The sequence below is a fragment of the Pelodiscus sinensis genome, chromosome 9, assembly GCF_052426305.1.
Source record: "Pelodiscus sinensis isolate ZL-2025 chromosome 9, ASM5242630v1, whole genome shotgun sequence".
Taxonomy (NCBI): Eukaryota; Metazoa; Chordata; order Testudines; family Trionychidae; genus Pelodiscus; species Pelodiscus sinensis.
This window is the reverse complement of record NC_143060.1, coordinates 5,207,022-5,228,559: the sequence shown is the minus strand read 5'-3', so window position 1 is coordinate 5,228,559 and position 21,538 is coordinate 5,207,022. Positions and strand designations below refer to the sequence as shown.

General features: G+C 50.0%; 1 protein-coding gene across 1 annotated transcript in view; it reads right to left on the bottom strand.

Annotated features, from left to right (window-relative positions):
- Positions 1-19,287, bottom strand: part of FAAH (fatty acid amide hydrolase) — a 45,234-nt gene extending 25,947 nt beyond the window's left edge. Inside the window, 11 exon segments of the mRNA XM_075935912.2 lie at positions 205-245; positions 3,538-3,637; positions 4,759-4,856; positions 6,321-6,446; positions 9,030-9,154; positions 10,379-10,419; positions 11,684-11,890; positions 12,853-12,986; positions 14,313-14,456; positions 16,881-16,994; positions 19,079-19,287. Coding sequence (XP_075792027.2) covers positions 205-245; positions 3,538-3,637; positions 4,759-4,856; positions 6,321-6,446; positions 9,030-9,154; positions 10,379-10,419; positions 11,684-11,890; positions 12,853-12,986; positions 14,313-14,456; positions 16,881-16,994; positions 19,079-19,255 — 1,307 coding nt within the window. The 5' untranslated portion in view covers positions 19,256-19,287.
- Positions 19,288-21,538: the final 2,251 nt, after the last annotated feature.

Sequence of the window (21,538 nt, the reverse complement as noted above, 5' to 3'; positions counted from 1 at the left end):
AGGCTGAACATAAGAACGGCCACCCTGGGTCAGACCGACGTTCCAGCTAGCCCGGTGTCCTGTCCTGACAGTAACCACTGCCAGGTGCTTTCGGGGGCGCATTTGATTGCTTAGGTACAATCCCCTGATGTTCAATTTTCATCTCAAAACACAGAAAAGTAGAACAAAGCCCGCATGCATTGGGCCAGACGCCGAGTTATTTACCTCTCCTTCATGCTTCTCATGATGTTTGCTAGTCTAGGCATCTGGAAGGGAAACAAGGAGGTGGGGAAAAAAAGATGACACAGAATACAGGCTCTCTTTGTTGATGACTCTAGTCGCAACAAACGTCAGTTTGGACCAATAAAGCTGCAGCGTGCCTGTCAGAGGTTGGAGCAGGGGCTGCGCATCAGGACTGCTGGGCTCCATTCCCACCTCTGGGAAATACCGTACGGGCGTGCTTAGAGACGGGGGCCTACAGACATGGACTCTTGGAGTCCCTTCTTGGAGGTGTGCCTTCGGACTGGTCAAAACGGGGACACGACCCCTTCACAGCTCTCGCCCTGTCTGCCAGGTCCATGTAGAGCACGTCTCTGAGAGGGTCCATCCACACTTGCGGTGCGGGTGTGATTTCCGGCTCGAGTTTAAATATACAGGCGACCCCCGACTTACAACCGCCCGACTTACAACTCCCTGCATTTACAACCATTCTTTCCATGTGAGAGAGCTCCTAAACCCCCTCAATTTACGTGCGCAGTTTGTATTTATGACGGTGCACGACGCAGACTTCACACATCATCCCAAAACAGGAAATGTACAAAGTCAGTCAGACTCGTCAGTCTGCAGCGGCTGCTTGACCTACAACGCGTCTTCACTTTTTAATTATTTTTGAGCATTATTTGAACTATTTAGTTTAGTTTTCCTCCATTTCTGTAGTCAGTTTTGGTATCTGTAGGGTATGAAATGGGTTTCCAGGAATGGAACCACCATTTATAACATTGTGCCTATGGGAAGTAAGGGTTCAACATATGAGGGTTCTCCAGGAACCAATTAGGTTGTAAGTGCGAGGGTCGCCTGTACCCTTACTATTCATATGTACAGCACCTAGCGTAACGGAGCCCCCAGATGTCACTGTTCTACAACTCACCAACCAACAGCTGTGAGACCAAGCCAGGTTTTGACCTAAATTTTGACATAGCTGCAGGGAAACATCTAACAGCTCAGATGATGCTGAATAATGAATAATTCAGTCCATTAACTTCCTCCATGCCCCCAAGTGACAAACCAAGTACCTCAGGAGGTCCTCTGGCACCATAGAAACAAACAAAACTAAATAGGACCGCGAGCTTTTGTGGGTGATCAGATGATGAAGTGGGTTTCACCCAGGAAAGCTCATGGTCTTATGTTTTTTTGTTCGTCACTAAGGGTATGTCTACACTACCCCGCTAGTTCGAACTAGCAGGGTAATGTAGGCATACCGCACTTGCAAATGAAGCCCGGGATTTGAATTTCCCGGGCTTCATTTGCATAAGCCGGCCGGCGCCATTTTTAAATGCCGGCTTGTTCGAACCCCGTGCCGCGCGGCTACACGCGGCACGGGCTAGATAGTTCGAACTAGCAAGCCATTCCGAACTATCTGTACGCCTCGTACGATGGCTTGCTAGTTCGAACTATCTAGCCCGTGCCGCGTGTAGCCGCGCGGCACGGGGTTCGAACAAGCCGGCATTTAAAAATGGCGCCGGCCGGCTTATGCAAATGAAGCCCGGGAAATTCAAATCCCGGGCTTCATTTGCAAGTGCGGTATGCCTACATTACCCCGCTAGTTCGAACTAGCGGGGTAGTGTAGACATACCCTAAGTGCCACAGGACTTCTTGTTGTTTTAAAAGTTATAGACTAACACGGCCACCGCTCTGAGACTTTTAAACCAAGTACCTGTGAACACACTGGGTGTATTTCTCCGCCAGCCCTGCAGGCGAGTGACTACAATATGTCCAGTAAGTTACCTGGAATTCCTACCTACGCTTGTCAATCAACAAACCATTCACCTCCCCGTCCAACCGGCCCTAATGGTCAGTCAATGTGTCGCTCGGCTCTAGTTCATAGACATGGCAAAGTGGAAGAAATTGCCTTTCCTGGCCAACTTGGAAGACAGTAAGCCCGGATCACACCCCATCTCTCACTCCTGCAGCTGGGAGGTGCACATCCCAGTCTGGCAGAGGTACCCACACTAGCTTGGATCGAGCCAGCGTGCCAACAACAGCCGTGTGACAGCAGCCCCCTACCGATTCCAAGCTCCTGCCTGAGCCACCACGGCCGCGCTGCTACTTTCAGCATCTCCCTGCTGCAATGTGAACCGGAGTGAGCCGGGCTTTTTACAGCGCGAGAAGGGGGTTCCCATCCAGAGACTGTCTGAAATGCCATCTCGGCTCTGGGCACAGCTCAGCTAGAACCCAGACGAGGCTCTCCAGACAACCTGCCATCTGCAGATTGTGGCTGTTTCTTTCCTCCTCCCGCCGTGTAGACTGTGGGTCTGCTGACATGCCCAGCTCTGAAATGGTGCCTGTGGCAAACGCCCAGGCATATTGTGGGCACTGCTGAATCCAGATGAACAATAATAATCTCACGACAAAGATGAGCCTTGTATCGGAGTCACCTCTTCAAATGAGCTGAGTGAAGATGTACACGCAGGGGCGGAGAACCTTTTTTGGGCCACTGACCCACAGAAAAATCAGATGGGGGCTGCACAAAAAACCACCTCGCCAGCATGGCCCTCGACTGAGAAGCAGAAAGAGCCTTCCCACATTCCCCTCCCACACCAGAACCTAGGGGGGCCCAGGCTAGTCGATTTTGTGGGGCCCCCCTCGCCTCCAGGGAGGGGCTCCCCAATGCTCGGAGAGCCTTGAGGCAAGCCAGAGGCCGAATCTGGCCCTGGGTTGTAGGCCCCTCACCCCTGATGTCCAGCCCGTGGTGGCCTAGACACAGTGAGAGAGCGGGGAGTGGTTTGGGCGGGTAGGGAACCCACGTCAGCTGAGGCGGTGCCTAAAGAGGGAGGCCTTTGGGCAGCAGTAGACAGAAAAGGGATGATTCAAGAGGAAAATGCATCTCTCTTACTTGTCTGCCCCACCCCCTCCGACTGCCGTATCTCATTAATGGCGAGTGTATTTTCTCTCAGGCAGGGGATGCCGTCGCCCCTGTATCGCTGGGAACTGAGCCCCACCCCTCAGAATCGAACCCAGGTCTCTTAGGCGCGCCCCCAAATCACTGAGTGCTTTTTCTGCAAATAGAAAGCAGCATGTGCAGGGGGTTCATCTTGCCCCTGGGCTGTCAGAGGTCCCTCCCTTCCCCCACCGCCGACTCTGCTAAACTCCTCAAGGCCAAGTTCCGGCTCACACCACGCTGGCAGCTCAACGGGGCTGTCACGTGGGCCGAAATGATTCACCCCTTTCAGCTCTCTTCACGCCGGCCGAGGGGCGCAAACGGGGCTCAGTGCCGCTCGGGAATCAGGCTCCCTGGTTGTTCAATAAATGCCGAGGAGGTGAGACATGAAGGAGCCTTACTATTGGTTTGGCAACCCAGGACACGAGGCTTCGAAGCCAGCCTGGCGCTTTGCACAACAGGAGGAATTGCTTAATGTTGGGCTCTTCTAGCTCCCCTTTGCTGAAAGAGAACAAGACGCTCAGTTTAGTACAGGGGGGTTCAACCTTTTTTTCCCCTCACGACCCAGTTGAAGAAAAGCTGTTGATGCTGCGACCCAACATCATTTGACTAGAGTGCAGGCTCTGAGGTGGGGCTGAGTATGAGCTTTGGGGCATGGGGGGGGGACTCTGGCTTTGGGGGGTGTCAGGCCTAGGGCAGGAGGGGCTTACTTTGAGCAGCTCATTCAGCAGTGCCGGGGGGGAGAGGGAGGGGGACTAAGGCAGCTTCCTGCCTCTCTTGGTACCACAGACCAGGCTGCGCCCCAGAAGCAGCCGGCAGCAGGTTCCCAGCCAATGGGAGTGTGGAGCCAGTGCTCGGCACATGGGCAGTGCACGGAGCCCTGTGTGCTCTCCCTCCCCACCCAGCTCCTGGGAGCTGGGCCTGTTGCCGGCTGCTTCCGCAGTGCAGGACGGGCAGGGACTGCCTTAGCACCCACACTGGTCACCCGATCCCCCTCCAGCCACCAGACCCAGTGCCCCACATTCCACCCCCCAGGACTGGGTCGTTTGAAAACCACTGGCTGTATTCAGTGTTCACCCCATCAACTCCCCTGCATGGCAGGTTAACGAGCCCTATTCCTCTATACCACTGGCCTCTGCACACCTGACTTTTCTGAACCAATCAGACAACCTAAGCATGAACCCAAACGCCTGCTCTTAAGCAACCAACACCACTCACATCAGCTCCTCTCAATACGCAGCAGATGTTGCTTTTCTATCTAGCCGGCCCCCGCCTCTTGCCCTGCCACTTCCCCATCCCTCCAGAATCAAAATTCCTCACTCTCGGTTAATGGTTTCATCCTCACATGAGCCCTGAGAGACAGGAAAGAATCATCTCTCATTTACAAATAGAAACCCGAGGCACGGACCCGTTAAATGACTTGCCCAAGGTCACATGCAGAATCAGTGGCAAAGCACTGACCCCACTTCTACAGAGTCCTTGTTACTCGCCCTCCTTTGTCACTTGGCCTTACCCAATAAACCCACCTTCATTCCCATTTGTATTTGTAATGCCACTCTAGATGCACAATTCCCGTGTCTCTAGAAATAAACATGCACGTAGTCACTCAAGAGAATACTTACAAGCGATCCAAAAAGGTGGCGCCTCCGTCTGCAAACAAACCTCTCAAAGAAATATCAAACACAAAATGCTCAATATCCCAGAGATTGAAAGGCACCAGCTAAAAGGGAGAAATTCAGAGCGGGTAAGAGATACTCTAGTGATGCAATCCAGCGAATGGCATAAAACGGGGACCAAGGAACGGTCAGGAACTCCTACACCTGCCCATTAACACAATTTACTCAATTGTGGCCTGAGGGTTTACCGGCACGAGCGACTGGCAGCGCCCCGATTTCATGGGTCGCTGGGATTTTAAACTTAAAAAAGTTGAGTTCCTTGAGCAGAAGTCAGCGATTCCTCCCCAGGAATAGCCAATCCCGATGTTCCAGCCCCCAAACCTACCCCGCCCCCGCCAAGGACAAAGAAAGCTGCTATTTCAGAAACCAGTTACTCTGCACAGGCCTGGGGGGAGCCCGATCAACTTAGAGTACTCGAGTACACAGTGATGGAGTCGCTGGACTCGCTTACACCCACAGAGAGTTTGGCCCAAGGAAAAGCAGATCGGTAGCCAACAACGGCAGCGCCTCTTCCAACTCACGGTCGACACCCGACAAGAAGCAGAGACCTGCACTATTAAGTCTGCAGTACTCTCTGTAGGTTTTTCTTTTTTAACTTTGCTACATAATTCGATTCCAGGGATATAATTTTCTATCAAATTCTATAGGGTAGCTTTAATGTTGTCAATTTCTATTACGTTCAGCCGGACCCTTTCATCAGGGACTGGAGAGTTTTAAACAGGTCACTTAAAAAACAGGGCTCTTCCGCTATCAGTTGCCCCGTTAGACATCCCTTCTGCACTAACGGCGTTGACGCTTGTAGGAACAGATACGTTGTAAGTCCTCCCACTCCCTGTTCTTAAGTCGTGCCAAAAAAAAAAACAATTTCCACAAAATGGAAGTCAGCCACAGGGAAAAATTTCCTCGCTTTAAGTTGTTTCGCTATACATCCAAGTTTTTTGGCACGTATCTTGGACTAATAGCGAGGACAGCCTGTATTGCGTTTTAAGTTGTTTCGCTATACATCCAAGTTTTTTGGAACGTATCTTGGACCTATAGCGAGGACAGCCTGTATTGCATTTCTCAATCAACCCCCACCCCCAGATACACAAGTTACTAGACATGTGACAGTTTATTTCTTGCTGTAAATGTTTGCTGAGGTCAAGGGAGCTGCTTTGTATTGGAGATCAGGACAAAGTCCTGCCCCTGTTTAAACCCAAGGCAAAATACTATTTGTTCAGAGCTGACTTTATGCATTGAAGCCAGGAACTGTGCTCTTTGTAGCTAGGCATGGAAGAAACAAGGAGGGACTGACATGCACATTGATAACAGGCAGCTGGTGTGCCAACCAATAATGTCTCGTTGTTTCTTTGCGCTGCCCTATCTGTATCTTGCCTGAGATTGTCAGAGCGCTGCAACAGGGCCTGTCTTTTTGTGCTGTGTTTACACAGCATCATAGGATCCTCGTCCATGACTAGGGCTCATAAGAGCTACCGCCAGACACGTAAGTGTATTATTGTTAGAGATACCGTATGGCCTGCCTTCTCCAGAAGTTGCTTGGTCTCCAAAACTGCCCGTCTCATGGAAGGACCCGGCCTTGTAAAAGTATCTGTGTCATAATAGCCGATGCGGAGGGGCCGTGAGCCGGAGAACACCTGGAAGAAAGGGATAAGGGAAGGTTGGTTGTGGTTGGAACTTAGGCCAAGTCTACCCTTGACCCTGCAGTTCAGCAACTCCAGCTACATAGAACACGTAGGCTGGAGCTGGCTTACCTTAAGCTGAGCTTGGACACGTCCCCACAGCGGGAGGCCGACAGGAGCAAATGCTCTTGTCGGTATCCCTTACTCCTGGCAAAAACAGAAGTACAGGACTGATGGGGGTGCCCTCTGAGTTTGATTTAGTGAGTCTTAACCAGACTCACTAAATCAAACCCCAGAAGATCAATCACAGCAACATCGATCTCTTGCAGAGTGACGACATGGCCTACCAAGAATGACAGTCTGACGCTGCAAAGCCAAGAACATGCACCTACTAAACCAATCCACATGGGCAAGACTTGCAGTTCCCCGTGTGCCAGTATGTACATCCTCCCTCTGCCCATATACTCATGGATACGGACCACAGAAACACAGGGCTGCCAATTTTTTGAAGTGGCCCCCAGGCAAAAATTATTGCCCACACCTGACCTAGACCATCCTTACCGGGAATTTGTCCACCCTGTTCTTAAAAACTGCCTAGGTTGAAGATTCCACAAGCATAAAACACTAGAACTGGGACCTCGAGAGGTCATCGAGTCCAGTCCTCTGCCCTCATGGCAGGACCAAGCACCATCTAGAGCATTCCTGACAGGTGTGTGTCTAACCTGTTCTTAAATATCTCCAGGGATGGAGATTCCACAACCCCCCTAGGCAATTTATTCCAGTGTTTAACCACCTCACAGTCAGGAAGTTTTTCCTAATGTCCAACCTAAACCTGCTGCAATTTAAGCCCATTGTTTCTTGTCCTACCCTCAGAGGCCAAGGAAAACAATTTTCCCCCTTCCTCCCTGTGACACCCTGTTAGATACTTGAAAACCACTATCATGTCCCTTCTCAGTCTTCTCTTTTCCAGCCTAAACAAACCCAGTTCTTTCAGTCTTCCCTCATAGCTCATGTTTTCTAGATCTTCAACTATTTTTGTTGCTCTTCTCTGGACCGTCTCCAGTTTCTCCACATCTTTCTTGAAATGCGGTGCCCAGAACTGGACACAATAATCCAACTGAGGCCTAATCAGCACAGAGTAGAGCGGAAGAATGACTTCTCGTGTCTTGCTCACAATACACCTGTTCATGCATCCCAGAATCAGGTTTGCTTTTTTTTTGCAACAGTATCACACTGTAGACTTATATTTAGCTTGTGGTCCACTATGACCCCTAAATCCCTTTCTTCAGGACTCCTTCCTAGACAGTCGCTTCCAAATCTGTATGTGTGAAACAGATTGTTCCTTCCTAAGTGGAGCACTTTGCATTTGTCCAATATCTCTTAGAAACTTATTCCAGAACTTAACTACCCTGAGAGTTAGAACATTTAACCTAGTATCTAACCTCAATCTCCCTTGTTGCAAATTAAGTCAATTACTTCATCTTACCATCAATGGACAAGGAGAACTAAATCACCGTCCTCTTTAACAGCCCTCAACCTATATGAAAATTTTCACTGGCTCCGCCCTCTGCAAACTTTTGTCAAGACTAACCATGCCCAGTTTTTTTTTAAACTTTCCTCATAGCTTTTCCTCTAGACTCTCTTCCATGAGCTCACATCATTCCCAAAGAGTGGCGCCCCGAACTAGATGCAATTCTCCAGTGGAGACCTCACCAAGGCCGAGAAGAGCTTGGCCCTGGTGACCTCTGAACACCAAAGGCTTATGCCAAGAGGGAGAACTCGTACCCGAATGTGCATCCGCTATGAAATTCATGCAAAGGATGGTCTTGCAGGTAAAGCTGGAGACTTGGAGAACCTGTGTCTGCTTCTGACCTGACCACCGATGGCACGGCATGTCCCAAGCATGTCACTCCCCTGCTGTGTGCCTCAGTTTCCCCATTGTACAATGAAAATGATATTATATGACCCTCACAGGAGGGAACGGAGTTGGGGGAGGTGTAATTTGCTAGAGTGCTCTGAGATAGAATCATAGAATACTAGGACTGGAAGGGACCTCGAGAGGTCATTGAGTCCTGTCCCCTGCCCTCATGGCAGGACCAAATACTGTCTAGACCATCCCTGATAGACATTTATCTAACCTACTCTTAAATATCTCCACAGGAGATTCCACAACCTCCCTGGGCAGTTTATTCCAGTGTTTAACGACCCTGACAGTTAGGAACTGTTTCCTAATGTCCAACCTAAACCTCCCTTGCTGCAGTTTAAGCCCATTGCTTCTTGTTCTATCCCCAGAGGCCAAGATGAACAAGTTTTCTCCCTCCTCCTTATGACACCCTTTTAGATACCTGAAAACGGCTCTCATGTGCCCCCTCAGTCTTCTCTTTTCTAAACTAAACAAGCCCAATTCCTTCAGCCTTCCCTCACTGGTCATGTTCTCTAGACCTTTCATAATTCTCGTTGCTCTTCTCTGAGATCCCCTCAGCAGAATGCAAGCGACTGTTGCTGCTCTGTATTTCAAGATAAAGGATAATGAGCTGTTCATGAACGGGACACACTTGGGACATTTCTCCTCCGTTGGAGACGTGTCTGGTTCTTTACCTCCCCATTGAAGGGCATGGGGGGCACGGTGGGGTCCAGGCGGAACATGTCCTCACACAGGAGCGCTCTCATGCACAGGGCCAGGCTATCCACGTCCTTCGCCATAGGCCCGACCCCTACGACAGCTGGAACAAACAAACAAACAAACAAACATGTACAGAAGGTTCGTGCAATCAAACATATGGCCCTTGTGGGCATCTTCAGAGGGCCTAGGAATTGTCAGACCGAATTAGATTGGGATCCTCCTATTCCAGGACCCTGTCTCTGACCGTGGACAGTACCAACTGCATTTGAGGAAGGTGCAAGAATCCCTGTAGCAGGCATAAATGGAATAATCTGTCCCCAAGCAATATTTCCTCCTGACCCCAGCAACCAGAGGTGGACTTATGCCCTGAAGCATGAAGGTTGATCTCTTAGCCAGAATTCCTTCCCGCCCTCTCAGTTCTCACGATAACAGCTCTGGATGGTCTCAGAACAAGCCATGAAAAAACCCAGCAAAGCATCCGAGGCATGGGCCAGGTGCTTCCTAAAAGTGCAGAATGCACAATTAGAGTCCACACAAAGATATATCTTCTCTAGCCACTTGTCCTGCAGGCTGGACTCTCAGGCTACGTCTACACTGGCACCCTTTTCCGGAAATGCTTAAAACGGAAAAGTTTTCCGTTATAAGCATTTTTGGAAAAAGCGCGCCTACATTGGCACTTTTTGCGGAAAAGCGTCTGTGCCAATGTAGACGCGCTTTTCTGCAAAAAAGCCCCGATCGCCATTTTCGCGATCGGGGCTTTTTTGCGGAAAAGAAATCTGGGTTGTCTACACTGGCCCTTTTCCGGAACAGTTTTCCGGAAAAGGACTTTTAACCGAATGGGAGCAGCATAGTTTTTCCGGAAAAACACTGATGATTTTACATTAGATCGTCAGTGCTTTTCCGGAAATTCAAGGGGCCAGTGTAGACAGCTGGCAAGTTATTCCGGAAAAGCGGCTGATTTTCCGGAATAAGTGGCCAGTGTAGACACAGCCTCACTGTCTAGACACTTATATCTATCCTCCATCATCATATGACCCGTTGGTCTGCTGCTTTATGTGAACTCCCATGCAACTGAGTAGATTATGTGCCTCTGGGGGTGTTAATGGACTAGCTACAAGCAACCCCAACCTCTTGACCTGAATACAACCCAGTTCATCTCCAGAGAACGTCTCGGAGTAAAGTTCTCTCGCTCCGTGAGTGGCTTTTCTTCCTACCCAAAAGAGACAGTATGTCCCTCCACCGAGCCCCATCCCCATGTATCTCATTTAAGAGGAGCAAGAACCAAAGAAAGAGATTCTCCAATAACCAAAAGACAAAGTCCTACCTGATTTCTGCCCAGGAATACTGGAGACCATTCCTTTCTTGCTGTGGGAAGAATATAAAGACAGACAATGGGGAAGATTTGTTTTAACATTTGTGGATGATGCCACGCAATGTGGAGAACCAGCAGAGATGCTCAACCACCTTTCTATGACTTGTTCATCCTTGATACGAACTGGACCCCAAGTGGAATAAGTTGCCTAGGGAGGTTGTGGAATCTCCATCCCTGGAGATATTCAAGAGCAGGTTGGACAGACCCCTGTCAGGGGTGGTCTAGACGGTGCTGGGTCCTGCCATAAGGGCAGGGGACTGGACTCGATGGCCTCTCGAGGTCCCTTCCAGTTCTAGTGTTCTAGGATTCTACGAAGATGCGCCCACTCCACGTGCTGACATAGTGAAGTTGTGAGACAGTGTTAGACACTGTAGGCCAGTGGTCACCAACCAGTCGATCGGGATCTACTGGAGATCTTGGAGCCTCTGACAGGTGATCTTGACTGGTGTGGCCAAGAGGCTGTCAAGCACAGCATGGCAGCTTTCCCCCACTGCTGTGCATCTCCTGCTCTCTGCCTTGGGGCTGCCTCCCCTCTGCCCCCCAGAGCCTTCTGCTTTCTGTGCAAAGCAGGGACGGGAGAGGAGGGGGCGCTGATGTCAGGGTGCCCCCCTCTCACCCTGTATTCTATGTCCACAGAACGGAGGGGGGTGACATCAGGGATTGGGATGGAGTTTGCTGGCTGCTTTTGGGAGTGGTGCAGGGCCAGGCCAGAGGTGAGCCTGCCTTAGCCCCACTGCACCCCCACCTGAGGTAAGCAGTGTCCATCTGGAGCCAGTTCTGAACCCCTGCCCCAGTCAGGTGCCTCCTATATCCCTGGACCCAAACTTCCTCCCAGAGCCTGCTCTCTGACCCCCCTCCTGCACTCCAATTCCCTGCCCCAGGCTTAGCTCAGAGCCCCACTACCACTCAAAATCCTTTAGCCTAAGGCCAGATCCTGTGCCCCAACCCTCTGCCCCTGCCTGGTGAAAAGGAGGGAGGATGGGGGAGGGAGGGAGGACGAAGTGAACAGAGGCAGGGCCTCAGAGAAAAGACATGAAAGAGGCGGGGCAAGGGTGTTTGGGTCTTAGGTAGATCCTGGATTGCATTTACATTCACATTCAAAAAGTGATCTTGTGCTTAAAAAGGCTGGAGACCCCTCCTGTAGACATAGGGGCTAAATTGTGGTCTCACTGAAGTCCACGACTCCAGCCGGACAGGAATGGTCTCCACTGATGCACGAGTTCCCGCCAGCCGGCCCGCCCCAGCGATGCACCGTACCTCAATCTGCCCCCCGTGCATTTGAGCACACAGATCCCACAGAAAGCTGCTGGAATACGGAGGCTTCCTCCTACGTCCGTCCCAACACCCAGAATGGAGCCTCCGCTGCTAACCAGCGCCCCTTCTCCTCCGGAGGAGCCGCCGGGCGTTTTGGTGTGGTCCCGAGGGTTCACGGTCTGGCCAAAGAGTAAATTATTGCAGTCGTAGCTAGAAGAGAAAGAACATCGAGAACACACACGGCTCACTCAAGGCCTGAGCCAGCGTCCAGAGACGTCAACGGCAGCCGTTCTGTTGATTTCAAAAGGGATGTGAATGGCTAACTGGTAAGCATTGTTTTTAAAGCTACAGACTAACACAGCTACTGCTCTAAGATTTACACACTAAAGGCTACGTCTACACTGGCATGGTTTTCCGAAAATGCTTTTAACGGAAAAGTTTTCCGTTAAAAGCACTTTTGGAAAAGCACGTCTAGATTGGCAGGATGCTTTTCCGCAAAAGCACTTTTTGCCGAAAAGCGTCCGTGGTCAATCTAGACGCGGTTTTCTGCAAAAAAAAAAAAGCCCCAATCGCCATTTTCGCCATCGGGGCTTTTTTGCGGAAAACAGTACAATGCTGTCTACACTGGCCCTTTTGCGCAAAAGTCTTTCGGAAAAAGACTTTTGCCCGAACGGGAGCAGCATAGTATTTCCGGAAAAGCACGGACGATCTCACATGAGATCGTCAGTGTTCTTGTGGAAATTCAAGAGGCCAGTGTAGACAGCTGCCAAGTTTTTCTGCAAAATCAGATGAGTTTGCGGAAAAACTTGCCAGTCTAGACACAGCCTAAGTCTTAACTTGATCTTGATCTTAACTTGATCTTTTCTAGTTCAATTTATAGATGATTGATAATTGGGGAAGGGGGGGAAGAGGGAAAATGATACCCACTTACTTGCAGAAATTCAAATAAACTATTTTTGCACTGCTCTAAAACTAGTTGAAACAAGCAGGTGAAAATGTGGGGGAGATTAGGTTTTGCCCCCTACTTTTTTCATTCAAATTAGAAATGGCATCAATGTTTTTTCATTGACATTGTGACCAGCTCTAGGTAGGTATAATTCTGCCCAGAAAACAGACAATGACTTCCTACAGCAACAAAAATGGGTCAGATCAAATAAAATGATTCCAATTACTTCAACAGGGACTGGGAAACGTTGGTTTTCACAAACGGAAGCGCCCCCTGTCTCTTTAACACTTGCACTATCACGCTGTCTTCAGCAGCGGGTTTATTGAGATACTTCGCAAGACCCAGGGTGGAATCGTGGCCCTGAAAAAAAACAAAGAAAAGGACGGTAGATTCAAACTTCCAAATGCAAGATGGTACTTTTCTCATGCTTAAGCAGCAACATTTGGCACAGTTACTTAATCAAACCGTGTAAGTGTGTATGGATGTCTATATGCATAACAGTGTTTGTATTCAGGTATATTCTCCTAAAGTGTGTATTTGTGTACTTCCAACTGACATGGCTGTGCAGAAGCCCCCACAAAAAAAAGTGGGGGGAGAGGAGGAGGAGTCAACAGGAGAGTATTGCATCACAAGGAAGGATATTAGCATCTGCTTGGAAGGATTCGAATTTTTAAAAATGGTACATTTCAGTAATGTTGATTTCACTGCACACGCAAACCAAGGGAAAAAAATTCCAACAACAATTAATGAAATTTACAGATAGGCACAGTTAAAACCAAAACCTGAATCAATTGCTGCATAAGATCTTATAAGTTTGAGTTAAGGGTATTCACTTTGTACATTTTGACACGATGCTGACAATTTGTGTTTTAACTGTTACAATATGCTTTCACTTCTTGAATCTTTACAGGACTATCATTCAGTAATTACTGTCTGGGTCTCACATTGTCTGAGCTTCCCAATCGCCTTTAACGATGAACATTTAAAATAGGGGGGAAAAAAACACCATAATTCTGCACGAATGTGAAAATGGTATTTGAAAAAAAAAAAAAAAAGAATGCTTAAGAATGCTTAAAAAAAGAATGCTTAAAAATCAACCGACATTTGATATTACTATGAAAACAAATAAAAACTGAGTCCGGCCATGCCTATTCACAGAGCCCTGCACAGATACAAAATTGGTATCCGCAGCTGCAAAAATGATCCACGGATATCCACATCCACAGGTGCGGATACCTGTGGCTATAAAGCAGACAGCTACACATTTTCAAGGTTCTAGATACAAAATGGGTGTCTGCATCTGCAAAAAATGAACCCTGGATATCCGCAGATATAAAGTCCGTATCTGCGGGATTTGCAGGGCTCTAACTATTTAAATCTAAATAAATTCCTAATATTGCTTTCCCATGCAAGCAATTCACAGTACTGTGTTGAAAGAGCTGTGTTCTAGAGAGGATTTCTCTATTACGGAGTGGAATACATTATGGAAATGTTTGCGACCACCTGTCTTAACCCATCCAGCCATTACCTGACAGAATATGCCTGACCTCAAGGCTGCAACTGACACGACAAATCATGAATACATAGACACCCGGAGATAAGCAATCAAGACAGTGTGTTGCTCACAACGTTCCATTGGGCTTACGATCCTGCAGCTCTCAAGCCGTTAACTGACGCCTGCCATACCTTACAGTTAATGGAGTCCTTTATGCTGACTGGGACTCCGTAGAGCAAGCCCTTCTTCTCGTGCCTTTTCACTTCCTGAAGCCAGAACTCGGACTCCTGGAGGTAATCAGTCACGCAGTTGACTTCCTTGGTCACTTGAAGGGCCTTTGGAAAGCCAACAAAGCCAGTGAAAGAGATGGTCATTCTAGACATAACCTCACAATCGGGCTGTGCTCTGAGGTGGCTTACATGAGAGCAGAAAATACCTAAGTCAATGGCTGTGTCTACACTGGCATGAATTTCTGGAACTGCTTAAAACAGAATACTATTCCGTTTTCAGTTTTTCCGGAAAAGGAGTGTCTACATTGGCAGGCTGCTTTTCCGGAAAAGCATCTGTGGCCAATGTAGATGCACTTTTCCGGAAAAGAGCCCCGATCGCCATTTTCGCAATCTACTACTGGGCTGTCTACACTGGCCCTTTTCCGGAACAGTGTTCTGGAATAAGGACTTATGCCCGAGCGGGAGCAGAATAGTTTTTCCGGAATAGCGGCTGATTTTGTACAGTAGAGCGTCGTTGCTCTTCCGGAAATTCAAGGGGCCAGTGTAGACAGCTCGCAGCTTATTCTGGAAAAGCGACTGATTTTGTACAGTAGAGCATCGTTGCTTTTCTGGAAATTCAAGGGGCCAGTGTAGACAGCTCGCAGCTTATTCTGGAAAAGCGACTGATTTTGTACAGTAGAGCATCGTTGCTTTTCCGTAAATTCAAGGGCCAGTGTAGACAGCTTGCAGCTTATTCCGGAAAAGCGGCTGATTTTCCGGAATAAGTGGCCCAGTGTAGACACAGCCAATGTGTTTCCCCATTCGGACAGCTTTTTCCGAGGACAATTACTTGGGGGGGTGTGAAATGACACAGTTAAGTGGGGTCCCCCCATCAGTTCAGTAAATCCACCTCCCAAAGAGGTGGTAGCTAGATCAACGGGAGAACTTTTCTGTCAACCCAGCACTGTCTACAGGCGGGCTTAATTAAGTCACTCAGAGGTTTTGATTTGTCACACCCATGAGCCATGTAGCTGGTTTGCTAATTTTCTCATTGACACCAGCTAAGGATCTGGTACAGAACAGCATTTAAATTTATTTGGATAACTTTCAGTGATTATATTTTTTCAAATTACGTGTTCGCCATGAACTATTTTATTTTTTAAAATAAATTCTAAATACGTTTCCTCGCCCATTCACCTCTACTCTCCTTCCTTCTGCCAGGATTAAGGATGCCATTTTGCCCCAGAAACCATGGATTCTGTGATTTTAGCAGAGCTCGGTGATTTCTGACTCTTGCTGTCCGCCTGCACTGGCATGGGGGCTTGGCTTCTGTGATTGTTTACGGTCCCCATCCTGCCCATGAATTTAAAAAAAAATCCCGGTGCCAAAATCTTAACCTTATACGTGGTATTGGAAGACAATGAAAAGCTTGATGCTTTATTTAGCCTTTAAAAAAGTTCACCAAATGGATGAAACCGTGCCTCGGTTTCCCCATCTGTAAAATGGGGACAATGATACTGATCTGCTTGAAGATCTACAGATGACAAAGAGTAAGGCAGTGGAAATTAGGTAGCCATCTACCACTGAAAGGAGACTTGAATACAGCAATCAGAGCCGGCCCAAGACCTTTCGGCGCCCTGGGCCCGGGCATGTGGCGCCACCCCTAGGCGCATGGCACATGCGCAGGCCTGCCCATGGGGCGCGAGCCCGCCCCCTCTCAGTGTGCGCAGGCCCGCCCCAGGGTGCACAGCGCATGCGCAGGCCGGCCACGGTCGCTGGCGCACAACCCGGGGCCCACCCCCGGAGCACACGGCGCATGCGCTGCCCAGCCCGGTCCGGCCAGTGCTGCTGGCGCGTGTGCCCGGCCATGCAGGGCCCCGCAGCCTTGGGAGGAAGGGAGCTGCTGGCTGTCGCGCGGGGCCGGCGCTGTGGGAGCCGGGCGCGTGGTGCCTGATGGCAGCTGTAAGGGATGCCATGCGCCTCTTACAGCTGCCATCAGGCACCCCCATCGGTTGGCGCCCTGGGCAGCTGCCCGGCTTGCCCATGCCTCCATCCGGCCCTGATAGCAATGGGCTTTTGCGGAAATTCAAGCAGCCAGTGTAGACAGCTGGCAAGTTTTTCTGGAAAAGTGGCTGATTTTCCGGAAAAACTGGCCAGTCTAGACACAGCCTACCTGTACACACCTAAATGCTTCAAAAAACCAGCCACACCGCAATGCAGGGAGTACCTGCGCACTATATTATACTTCAATCATTTTATTGTATTCTAATTCTTTGAAAACTGGCATTCCATTGGTAAAGTATAGCTCTCAGTTAACCAGAATATTCAATTGCCCCGCACGCCCCATGGCTTTAACAGGCTGGATAACCGAGCTTTTACTGTATTCGCTTTTCTCTGCAGACATCTCAAACTGTAATTCTGAGCATCTGCGTTGTTTCCCCGTGAATTGTTTGGAAAGGCTTGTGTATCTTTTGTTTGCACAGAGCGATGCTACCTTTTCACACCTCCCAGGACAAAACCACACCAACCCACGAGCCGTGCATCCCTCACCTTATCCACGTAGGCATAGAAGACCCAGTCTGGAGAAAGAGAACCGCGCCTCAGTTTCTCAGAGAGCTCCACCAAGGACAAAGAGAGGATGGATTCTGCATCTACACCAGGGCTCTGAGGAGGAATTAAACAGGGAATATGTTCATCTCTATACGCATGGAGTGCTGGGCTCTCAAACCACGACTGCCCCTGCCCCAGAGTGGGTTATTTTAGCAGCAGGTGTTGCAATCGATGTGTATAATCGATGTTAATTACCATTTGCCTAAAGCAGTGTTTCTCAACCAGTGATACAGTACCCTTAGGGGTACTTGAGAGAAGTCTGGGGGGGAAGGGTACGTCAACGCAACTGAAATTTGGAGAAAACTGAAATTTCGTTTTAAGTTTTACAGCGCTTTATTATTTTTTGTACTTTTTACACCCAAAAATTTCATCGCCCACCTGGCTACAATTAAGTTGTTTAAACAAATGTGTTGAAAAAAAAATTGTGTCTGAAAACTGCAGGTACTGGGGGTACTTATAATTACTTTTTCCCAAAAGGGGTACTTTATAAAAAAAAAAAGGTTGAGAAACACTGGCCTAAAGAACATCTAAAAAATTCAAATGAACTTGTCTCTGCAGTTATATTTTAAAAAAAAATGAAAACCACTTTTTTGTTTAGTCTTGCTACAGCAAAAAAGCCCCAAACCGTGATTCTTGACACATGACCCAGACTGGTGTTGAAGGACTCTGCAGGGTGACGGTCAAATGGCAAGATGGGGGCCATGACCCTTGGATAAGAGCAGAAACCAGAAAAGCAACAGCTGACTCACAGGTCACTTCTGGGGTGGCTATTGGGAGGTAAGAGAGCTAGAAGGCCTGCAGGCTCCTCTCAAAGATCATGAGAAACTCCCAGGCAGGATGGAGAAAAGCAAATAAAAACAGAAGTGCCTTTGAACTGTTCAGCTCATGAGTGCTGCTTTTCCTGCAGACTAGACCTTGCCACTTCCCCCAGCCCCTCCTCTCACCTTCCAGCCTCCTCCAAAAACAAATCACAGCTGAGTCACACACTCAGCAAAGCACATGACCCAGCAAAGCACTCTGAGCACACACACCACCTCAATGTCAGGGCCGCATTATGACTTTTGTGCGCCTTAGGCACTTTGGCCTTCCTGGGCTCCTTCCTCCATTAAAAAAAAAAATGAAAAATGATTTTTCATATAACTTTAAATACTTCCACATTTTTATTTATTTTTTCCTGTTTTAGGCAAAATTTAATAAGATTTTCATGGGCCCAAAAAGTTTCATTTTTGTCTGATGGGAGAAAAAAATTAAAACATTTTCTTCGACCCTAAAAGTTTGGGTTTTTTTTCTTCTGGTTTTAAAAGAAATTGAAACGTTTTCGTGGGCCCCTAAAAGTATGGTGGGCCCTAGGCACTGTGCCTAATGGATAAGTCGGCCCTGCTCAATGTTCAGTAGTCCTGGCTGCAGCTAGTAGGCCTAACCCATGCCTATGTGCAAAGCTGGATCGGGGACAAGATACTCAGCACCACTGTACATACCCCCGCCCCCCCATACACACACACACCAATTGGATCTAACTGGGGGTGCTCTGCTAATCAGCTGGGCAGCATCTGAATTTCTCCCCAGTGGTCGGCCAAGCGCCCAGCTTCCAGGGATCGCTGCTGGGGCGCCAGGATGCCAGCAGCGATTTGACAGAGCTGGGCTGCCACAGCAGCTGGGAGGCCTGGGACCTTTGAAATCATTAGGCCCAAGGGCAGCTGTGCCCTTTACCCCCCATCCCACCCACAGCCCTACGGGCAGGGCCACCAAGAGGGGGAGCCAAAGGCTGGCCATACGCGGGCCGACCGGTCCTTACGGCCACTTTCACCTCTGCCGCCCCCGTTACCGCCAACAAGGCCGGGGCCAGGGAGCTCAGGGAGTCTGCCCTATGGGGTTGGGGGTCTCGGGGCTTCTGCCAGGTGGGAGGCACCAGCCAGGGCTTGGGCAGGAAGGGGGCTGGCAGCCTGGCGGGCACCGGGCTCTGGATTGAAGCTTGTGGGATGCAGCTGGGGGAAGGGGGGTGCTGTAGATCTGCCCCCCCCCCAGAGGACCAGGGCAGGCGCTGCCCCGCCAGCTTCACCCCGCGGGCAGCGCCAGCTCCTGGTACCCCGTCCTGGACCAGGAGCCGCGAGCTCCCCGCGCCCCGCCGGGGCGCCCACCTGCTGCCGGCCCCGCGCGGCCGCCCCGTCCATGCGCCCCAGCGCCCGCGCCCGCCGCCCGCGGGCCTCGCCCAGCGCCGCCCGCCGCCGCCCGCGGCCCCGCAGCAGCAGCAGCAGCAGGGCGGCGGCGGCCGAGCCGCAGAGCAGGGCGCAGAGCAGCGAGGCGCCGGCTCCCATCGCGGCGCGCCGGGGATCGCCCGGCTCCGCCCCGGCACCCGGAGGGAGGTCCTGCCCCGTGTGAACGCGCGGCTGCAAAACCCGGGCTGGATCCCGCCCTGCGGGACTCGCTCCTCTGACCAGCACAAGGGGGCCTCCACAGGGAGCCTCCGCTCCCGAAACTGCACCCCTCCGAGGAAGTGCGTTGTGCCTGCTGCTACAGCCCTCTACTTGTTAGGCTCTAAGGCTACGTCTACATTGGCATGATTTTCCAGAAATGCTTTTAACGGAAAAGTTTTCCGGTAAAAGCATTTTCGGAAAAGCGCATCTCGATTGGCAGGATGCTTCTCTGCAAAAGCACTTTTGGCGGAAAAGCGTCCGTGGCCAATCTAGACGCGCTTTTCTGCAAAAAAGCCCCGATCGCCATTTTTGCCGAAAACAGTACTGTGCTGTCTACACTGGCCCTTTTGCGCAAAAGTCTTTCGGAAAAGGACTGTTGCCCGAACGGGAGCAGCATAGTATTTCCGCAAGAACACTGACGATCTTACATGAGTCAGTGTTCTTGCGGAAATTCAAGCGGCCAGTGTAGACAGCTGCCAAGTTTTTCGAAAAACTTGCCAGTCTAGACACAGCCTAAGGTGCTAAGTTATAGAGAACGCTGCTAAGTCTTTGACCCTTGAAAGAGCTTAAAAACCAGCAAATCGTCCTGTGCACCTGAGGGTACCTCTGCACGCCGGTATCCCAAAATAGCTACCCCGCCTCTACACAAACCAGCCTGTATTTCGAAATATTTTTTCGAAATAACAGGCACACTATTTTGACATCCTGGTAAACCTTGTTGCACAAGGGATAAGAGAGGTCTCGAAACAGTGCGTTCTTGCAAAATATTGGTGCCGTGTAGATGCGCCAAATTTCAAAATAAGCTCTTTCTAAATAGATTCGAAATAGGATACGCAATTTGCACAGCGCAAATTGCGTATCTTATTTCGAGTTTAGGGTGCCGTGTAAATGCACCCTTCGGGTGTGTCTACACTGCAGGGCTTAACGCGAAATAAGCTCCGCAAATTGAGCCACAGCAATTGCGTATCTTATTTCAAAATTGGGAGCATCTACACGGCACTTATTTCGAAATAGAGCACTCTTCTTCCGACTTCCCTTGCTCCTCGTACAAGGAGGGTTACAGGAGTGGGAGTAAGAAGTCCTCCAGCTTGACAGTATTTTAACACTACAGGCAGTCCCCGAGTTACGTGGATCCGACTTATGTCTGCAGACCAGGGGGACGGGGAGCAAAGCAGAGCAAAGCCACGGAGCCCGAGGGCAGCAGGATAGCCATGGCGCGTCTGGGCTGTCCCGCTGCCCCCGTGCTCTGCGGCTTTGCTCCGGACGCCTGTGGTACAGCAGCTGGGGCACTGCCGGTTGGTCCCGTAGCGCCGCTCTGGGCGCCACTGGACCAACCCAGCAGCACCCCAGCTGCTCTGCCCCAGGTGTCCCCAAGTCAGCAGCTGCTGAAACTGACCAGTGGCTGACTACAGGAAGCCCCTGCCCCGGGCTTCCTGGAATCAGCTGCTGATCAGTTTCAGCAGCAGCTGACTTGGGGACGCCTGGGGTTCTTAAATTGAATCTGTATGTAAGTCAGAACTGGCGTCCAGATTCAGCTTCTGTTGAAACTGATCAGTTTCAGCAGCGGCTAAATCTGGATGCCAGTTCCGACTTACATACAGATTCAACTTAAGAACAAACCTACAGTCCCTATCTTGTACGTAACCCGGGGACTGCCTGTATTTCAAAATACCAGCCAGCTGTGTATATGCAGACTAAGTTATTTTGGAATAGTGGTGCAGTGTAGACCCACCCACAAGAACACAGATGGTATCGTGAGCTTTAGTGAGCCGTGGTGATAATGGGGCAGGGGCTCTCCCCGCTGGACAGCTGCTAATGCAAACTCCCCCGTTTTAGACAGAGGCAATGTAAAAGTCTCACACTACAGTGCGGGTGGGGTGGGGTGGCAGCTTGAACCGTTCCCTGCATTGCTGGAAAGCTTCTCCCTGATGACTACGGCCTCTGTCTTTAAAACTGGGGAGTTTGCAGTAGAAGCTGTCCAGCTGGAAGAGCTCCCCCCTCCCCCACATCACTACAGCCCTGTTTCTGCCAGGAGCAAAGTTAAAAGTCCAACCATGGCCCGCAAAGCACCTTGGCAGACGTCTGTTTGCCAACAGGGGTTGCCTCTTTCCTGAATCACGTTTACACGGGGAAGCAACTGGACAGGCTCTTGCAGCCCCTTTCCTTTCGCTGCAGCCAAAGGGG